Consider the following 7,644-nt stretch of genomic DNA (forward strand, 5'->3'; position numbering starts at 1 on the left):
AATTCTCTCTGTTGTTCGCGGAATTTGAGCCGAGCAATTTTCGCACTGCCGATCGTTTCTGCTTGAATCGGATCATTTAACGATGTAATCAGGGACAATTAATTACTTGAAGGATTTTCAACTATCGGGTAATTCGTTTTGTAAATTTGACGAGTATGCTATCGATAGACGCGATGAAATACTCGTTTCCTCTTCTAATTGCCATTGCTTCTGCGAATTTCGGCCAATCATTGTCATTTCAAGCATACACGTTACGTAACGATGTATTGCTTTCTCTCTATATTTTCCTTTTTTTCCGCCCCTTCGTAGATATATGAAAAGACTTGCCAAAATAGACAAAATGTTGAATTTCTAGTTTTTCACGGAAACTGTATGGATTTAAAACGACGCATTTTCTGTGGATTTGAGTGATTTCAGGTAAAGTGTATCGATAGAAAGCTTGTCGCTCTTGTACTTTATACTTCTCTATATACGTATCTTTTATTTCGATCTTTTTAGTACACGCCTTATGTTGTTGTCGTAGCAAGTAAACAAACAGATAAACAATAATTGCAATTTTATATTATTCCATCGTATTAGATCTGGTAAGGTTTGCACGCTGGAAAGGGGAACGAATGGTTTAGGAGAGGAGAAGCGTGAAAGAAGTTGGCGCATTCCCATACACTCGCGGAGACTACGAGAAAGTTTGAAGACAAATAGCGTTTGTCACGCGTGTGAAGTGTGATTACGTGCTCCCGATCGGCTGAACGGGGGCCGTGTGATCCGCGAACAAGTAAAATGTAAAACAATTTCCGACACTTTGATGCATGTGCGTATACTTTCCTCGTGAATATCATCGGATGTTACGTTCTCCTTTGAGACCGGCTCGATTATGTTCCTCTCTCCGCTGACTGTGTAAATATTTAAGATCTTCTGTATCTGAATTTTCGTTCATATCCTACATCCGCGTGAATTTCAACGAAACGTTCTACAGTTATATCGAACAGTTTCAAAATTAGGGAGAAGTCAGGCGATTCAAGTTTGGTGTCTCTTTCCCAAGTACGATCAAACGTGGACAGCGGAACTTTTTTGATGCGATTTACATTTTCCCCGATGAGCCGCCGCGTCAAACGCATTTAGTCGCGGTGCTGCGCAAAGAAAAAAATGCGGACGATGGAAAAACAAGTAAACGCAAAGAGATTTTAGCCTTATTCCGGCTGACGGGAACGCGCGGGAAATTCGAGCTCGAATTCGCAAACAAAGGGAAAACAAGTTATCCGGCAAATGGACGAGCGATCCGTTGATTGAAAATTTCCAGCCACCTCCCTTTCGGTAGCCAGCCTCCGACCTCGCGGATATAAACGGATTAAGCTCTATCAAAGCAAAATACGTCGAGAAAACAGAGGAGAATCATTGGACCATAGGCGTGGCCGTGTTCGAGAACGAGTCCCGTGATGATTCCATATGTGACCGAGGTCCCGATCTTTTGATACACGACACGACATTCGACGCGACACTCTCCAGGATCAAATCGGCGCAACAGTATCATCCTGTCAGAATACGATGACAGTTTACAACGTTTTGTAACTTTGTTGGTGTCGACTCGTTTCACAGCTGATTCTATTCCTAAATCCTTTTTAAAACATTCAACGAATGTGCTAATTCAACGTGAAACTTTGCATTAGCCACGATTCTGTATGCTAACGAATAATTTTCACACAATGACTATCTTTATTACGAAGCTTTGCATACGTAATGGACACGAATTATTGAAAATAATTGGGTACACGATCCGCTAATATTAAATTGTACATGATTTTGATGTAATCCAATATTTGCGTGCAGATTGATTGGCGAGTCATTCGTCGCAAAAGAAAAATTGCAAGCGCAAATAAAATGACACTTACCCTTAGAAGCAGGCAGAGAAGAGGACGAGAAGCGCGAAGCGCGCCGCAGAGACGTCGCGATGCACACTAGCATAATTCCACTTTGACACTGGCAAGTCACTAGCACGCGCGATCACCAAGATCAATCGTCCCCGGATCGGCAGCACGACGAGCCATCGCCGTTACCGCTCTAGTAACGATTGGCCAGTTCGATCGGCATGATTGCTACACGACAATCGCGCGCGATAACCCGGCCGGGTTTGCCGGATCGATTCAACGAGCCAGTCGAACGTCAGTCACGGTGCTGCTCCGAGCAGAAACACTCGATGGAAGAGCGTCAAGCATCGTCTACTTTCGCCCAACTATGCAGAGATTAAACGTTGGCGCGCCTTTGCCCACGATTTTCATCGTACCGCGCGATCCACATCGATCTCTGCTGAATCTACCTTGGTACACCCTTTCGTTTTAGATTTCCGTCCACCGTGCGACTGAATTTCAGCCGAACCAGTCGAAGGTCACGGATCTTCGACGCATCTGTTGGTCTTCGCTGCCTGAATTGGTAGAAGACTGCTTAACCCAGATATTTCCTTTTTCCCTTGGTCTTTCCGGTAGATTCGTCGAATTCCTGGGATGATTGCCGCGGATATGTCGTGGTTGTTCCCGGCATCCGCCTGTGGGATAAAGAATTCGGTGATTTTGGCAAACTACCGATTCTAACGATTAATAGCGTCAGGACGGAAAAATTGCCTGGCAGACTGGGTCACATTGGATGGATGTTCTTTGTGAACTTTTTGAGATGGGGATGTATATTGGTTCGTGAAAATACTTCAACGTGTAACATAGAAAATTTCTACGTTGATAGTATACGTGTTACGACACATTTAGAGATATTATACGTTGAAACTAAGACGAGACACGTTAAATCGGTAAAGTTTGAAACAAATCGCGAACAGATATTTAGCAGAGGATTGGTATATAGTATGAATAGCCATCGTAAGCATACAACGAGTGTTAAATATCATCTCACTGAATATTTAGGTTTATTAATATAATATTGACTGTTTAAATAATTTTCTTTCAAACTTTATCGGCATAATCTTGATAACGGAGTCTCATAACAGTGTAGCTGAAATTTCAAAATGTTTCGTGTAACATACAGGTTATTGACAGGATTGATTAAAGTAATATGATTTTGCTTATCGAGAGAGGGGAAAAGAGTGGTGGAGGAGCAGGGGTGGAAAATATTGAATGAAATTCGTTGTTTCCCATTGCGAGGTTCCTGAAATTGTTCCACGAAGGGAAAAATGCGGGAAGATAAATCGGCGACATGTACATGGCGCAGAGGGGTGGGGGAAAAATGGAGGTGATAGGGGCGGTTCGATCGGTTTAATCGTTAATTCGCGGCGTATCCGCTGTTCCTCCGAATTTTCGGCCACGGCGAACGAGTACCGTGTACATTGTTAATTGCCAGCGACCGCTAATTGAAGTTCGCGCGCGTGCGCCAACGCGTCGAGGGATTTCTGGCATCGAAGTTCGTAGATACGTTTGTCGGGAAAGAACGGTAAATTATTGAAACATTCCGTTGCTACATTAATCAAAATCTCGTATATACGTAAATTGGAAAGATCAGCGCAACCTATCGTAATTCCGCTCTAAACATAGCCAATTTCTCGTTGAACGAGCAGCTACTTCATTGCACCACTAAAGTAGGCTAATGCATTTCTAAAGCCACAAGCGGTTTATTTTATTTGCCCTCGTTTCTTCGAGCATCGATCCATCGAGGAAGCGATCTCGTGCTGAGAATTCCATCGGTCCCACCATTATCTCGGCTTTTCGAATTTGCGCGGTAATCTCGCCAGATACGAGGACCATCCTGCCATCCTAGAAATGATTAGCAACGATCGTTAAGGTTCTCACGGTATTCATAAATCGGTCCGGTTTATCGCTGCGCCGCGTTCAGCTCACTTTGTTCAGCCTCTGGTATCCACCTCGTAACGGCGACTTAATGAAGCCGTAAAACGCTGGCGAAGTACGCAACCCCCCCGCCCCGGCTGCCACGGTTTTATGGTTTTGATCGCTGATCGTTTGAGGAGCGATGCTTCGACCGGTATCGCTTTAGAACTAGGAAACTGGGAACGTTCTAAGGGTCGTCCCAGAAGTTTAATGGTCCTTGGTGGGCTTCGCAAGCACCACGGTGTTGGATTTACCTGGACAAATGATTGACTTAGCCTGGTTTTCTTTTCTAATACGCGATAACAAAGCTTCTTCGTACTCCTAAGGTACCTAATATCCTTTTCTACGAAGAAAATTCAACTTCTAAGAACCGATCGTAGGGGTAACTCGAAAGATATTGATCTTTCGATAGGAATTTTCACACGCTATCGTAGACAGAAAAAGAAGATATCTAAGCTTCTTCTCGATATTTCTCACTGTTCTCGGGGTACATAACAAAGAAAGAGAAAATTTTGCATCTTCTTCAAAGGATGATTTCGACCCCTAAAATCATCAATAAAAGATACGTATACGTTACAGATCACCTATTCCACTTGCATGCAAGATTCGTAGTTTTTTTCAAATTCCTAGCTTCCTTGTGAAATTCTTCTTTAGCGAGATCGAGATGGATCAGACACGAAGGCGAAACGAAATCGACGCTGTCCATCTTCGAGAACCGTGGAAGTAGGTGGTTCCCAAGGGTGCAAATCGAAGGAGGAACAGCGGGTGAGAGATATGTCGGAGGAATGCACGCGTGTGCACCGCGCACGGTCGATGCCCAGCCGTGTATGGCTGCGCATTAAAATGTGACAGAAGAGAATCAAAATTCAGACCGCAGCGAAATACCGGTGGCCTGCTAGGGTTCTTTCGTTCGCAGAATTCAGCCTCGTGACGTCAGAGATCGGCAGCGATCCTCGGCGATCATCACGATATCGGTAACAAAGATCGTCACTGCGTTTGCCATGCAAATAACGCGTATACATATTTATGCCGCGACGCCGTTGATATTCCTTTGATAGCGATTCCATCGACTCGTCTCGTCTTTTTTCCAATTACGACCTCTTTATCTTATCCATTTCCAAGACTGATTCTGTAGGTCACGGATGTGCTTTCTAAATAGGGATTCGCAGCAATTTTCTTTTCAAATTCTTCCGACGAAGGTTTTGAGTTAAGCGGCGAATTTATCGCCGAAGTGCAAAGCGTGTGTTTCTAGGAATAAAATCAGACAGGTTATCGTGTCGCTTGATTTGCCATGATGCGTCACTTGCACGCGAGAAAACCCGTGCGACGACTTTGATGGTCAAACTCCGGAAACGAATGTATCAAAGGATCGATCGAAACGCTTATCTCGCGATCTCTTTTTACGAATTGCGGCTGAACGTCGACGAAAAATCGCGTGGATGTTTGTCATAGGTGACGTCTCGCGCCCACGCGTTTCAAACGACGAAAATCGGTTTCCTGGGCGAAGTCGATAATCGAACGACACTGCTCTCGCGGATGATCGTCTTTGATGATGCGAAGCTCGCGTTAAAACGTGAAACGAATCGCAGTGAGTACGGTGTTCCTCGCTCGGAACAACGCGTATTATGCCTGACGTCGACCATCGATTTTCTCTCGATTTCAACAATCGAGGCCTTGATACTGACGTGAGGTACAACGTTACGGAAGATGAAAAGTCGAGGTGTCTATAGCGAGTAGCTTGGCTGTGACTGTCGTACTTTTATTCTTTATCCGTTCCTATTTCGCGAATTGCAGCCGAGTGCATTCTTCTTCTAGAAGCGAAAGCTTGGAATGAATAGTAATAGGAATAGAATTGCTACAATTGGAGCTTCCGCTACTCGTTAATGTTTCTGACACTTACGTTCGTTTCCTTGACGAAAACACGAGTCACCATGAATCACTTACTCCGAGGACGGCTCTTCATCAACTTCTCATCCTCCAATCATTTCACTTTACACAAAGTGCCGTCCATAATCAGCGACGTAATTGCACTATACAGTCACTTGTATATCGATATAATATACATGAAAAAGGAACACAGCTTCGTGATCGTCTAAAAAATGTTATATTTTAGCGAAACAACATTCTTCTGTTTGAAAGGAATATCCTTCACATCCTAAACGGAAATATTTTTCGATCTTTTCCAGAGATTGAAAGGGATAAAGAGTCTCATTCCGCGGAAATTTTTCCATAAATATAAAGTCTGCCGGGTATAGAGATATTTTGTTCGTGGCCGAGACGATTTAATTAGGCCGCGTGTACGTCGGTCTCGCAGCTGGCGAAGGGTTAACGCACGAAACTCACCCCTGGCCGCCGCGAGGGTTGCGCGTTTTCACGTAACACGGAGGACGGTGCGAACCGAAACGACGCGTCCTCTCTCGTTTCGTCTCTGTCCCTCGGCACTCGAGATTGATACGGGCCGACGGATCACGAGATTAAAAGTCCTCGGCAAGAAAGTTGGACTCGTTGCGAACTACCCTCTATCCGGCTGCCTTTATTAAACTTGCTCGCCTGTACTTCGGGAGGTAAACGAGGTTCAAACGTTTTTGAAACGTGACTCTACCGTAGCTTAAATTTAGATTGAACAAGCGGTTTCGCTTTGTCTTCGCACGACCAGAATCTTTCACCGGTCCACCGATCTCTTTCCACCCCTTTTCGACAATGTTCCGCGATCTTTTGAATCGTTTTCTCTCGCTGACTCGTTGATGGCTGGCTCATTAATTAGCTTCCTATTAATGCAGAGGAAGAAATATTTAGAGATGAATTTCCCTTGCGACTCGTTCAGCTTTTTTCAACGACGTTCACGTTTTACCGTTTGCGTTTACGTAAAGAAATACGACAGAAACATTGCAGGTATGAAGCGTCTCTAACAATTATTCTATCAAAAGAAAGTATAAAGTCAAAGCTCTGGAAAAATGATCGCAACATGCTCAGGTATTCCTACCGCGAACGATGCAACCACAAACTTGCCGAGATTTTCCGGTGAAGCCTAGTGCAACCGCAAAAGATACTTCACCCTACGTTTCCCTACCGCAACACCAACAGACCCATCCAACCTCACATCCACGGTTCGTCATCAATCAATCAATCCTTCTCTTCACTACCTATCGCTACGAATTCTCTGTTTGCCCAGCCGCGTCGCCGAAATCCCCCTTCAAACCGATCAAACAACCCATCCACAAACACGGAACAATAACTGCGTACCGATAGTACTGGAGTCTTCGTGGTAGAATTTCTGGATCGGATGATCGATATTCTGAAAAGCGTAGATGGTGGCAGACAACGCTTGCAGTTGCCTTTTTGTGACTGACAGCCGCGTGTAATAGGAAGCGATCGTGGTTCAGAAGCGGCGAGGCGCGGCGTTGGAAAAATTGCCACGGTCCGGCACACAACGAGAGTGGAATTTCTCGTGGACGATTCTCCCGAACGATCCTAGGGACGGGACGACGTAGGGCGCGAGCAGGGACACGCACTTCGGCACACGCATTTATTTCCGTCGACGGAAACGTGACACCCGGTGGAAACGCTCGCCCAGCCACGGAACCGTCGTCGTTCTCATTGAAGAGTCGCCGGCGGACTGCGAGCCTCCGACTGGATGGGAGCGGTGGAGCCGGCGCGAGACGCGAGGGGTGGCGAGACACGGAGAGAGAGAAAGGGAGAGAGAGAGAGCGCACGTCGAGAGAGAGGGAAGAGGCTCGATTGAACGCTGGACGAGAAGCGGGGGGCGGCGTGGGCGGGCGTTTGGATGAACAGAACGTCGACGATGGGTCCGAACCCGAGAGACGGA

At 45.5% G+C, this 7,644-nt stretch overlaps 1 protein-coding gene across 1 annotated transcript in view; it reads right to left on the bottom strand.

Annotated features, from left to right (window-relative positions):
* LOC132914122 (chaoptin-like) overlaps window positions 1-7,434 on the bottom strand; it is an 88,825-nt gene extending 81,391 nt beyond the window's left edge. The window contains exons 1-2 of the mRNA XM_060972959.1: window positions 7,062-7,434; window positions 1,887-2,536 (exon numbers count right to left, since the gene is read on the bottom strand). Of these exons, the coding sequence (XP_060828942.1) occupies window positions 1,887-1,959 (73 nt within the window). The 5' untranslated portion in view covers window positions 1,960-2,536; window positions 7,062-7,434. The remainder of the gene's footprint in view (window positions 1-1,886; window positions 2,537-7,061) is intronic.
* Window positions 7,435-7,644: the final 210 nt, after the last annotated feature.

This window comes from Bombus pascuorum, chromosome 14, assembly GCF_905332965.1.
Source record: "Bombus pascuorum chromosome 14, iyBomPasc1.1, whole genome shotgun sequence".
In the NCBI taxonomy this organism is placed as follows: domain Eukaryota; kingdom Metazoa; phylum Arthropoda; class Insecta; order Hymenoptera; family Apidae; genus Bombus; species Bombus pascuorum.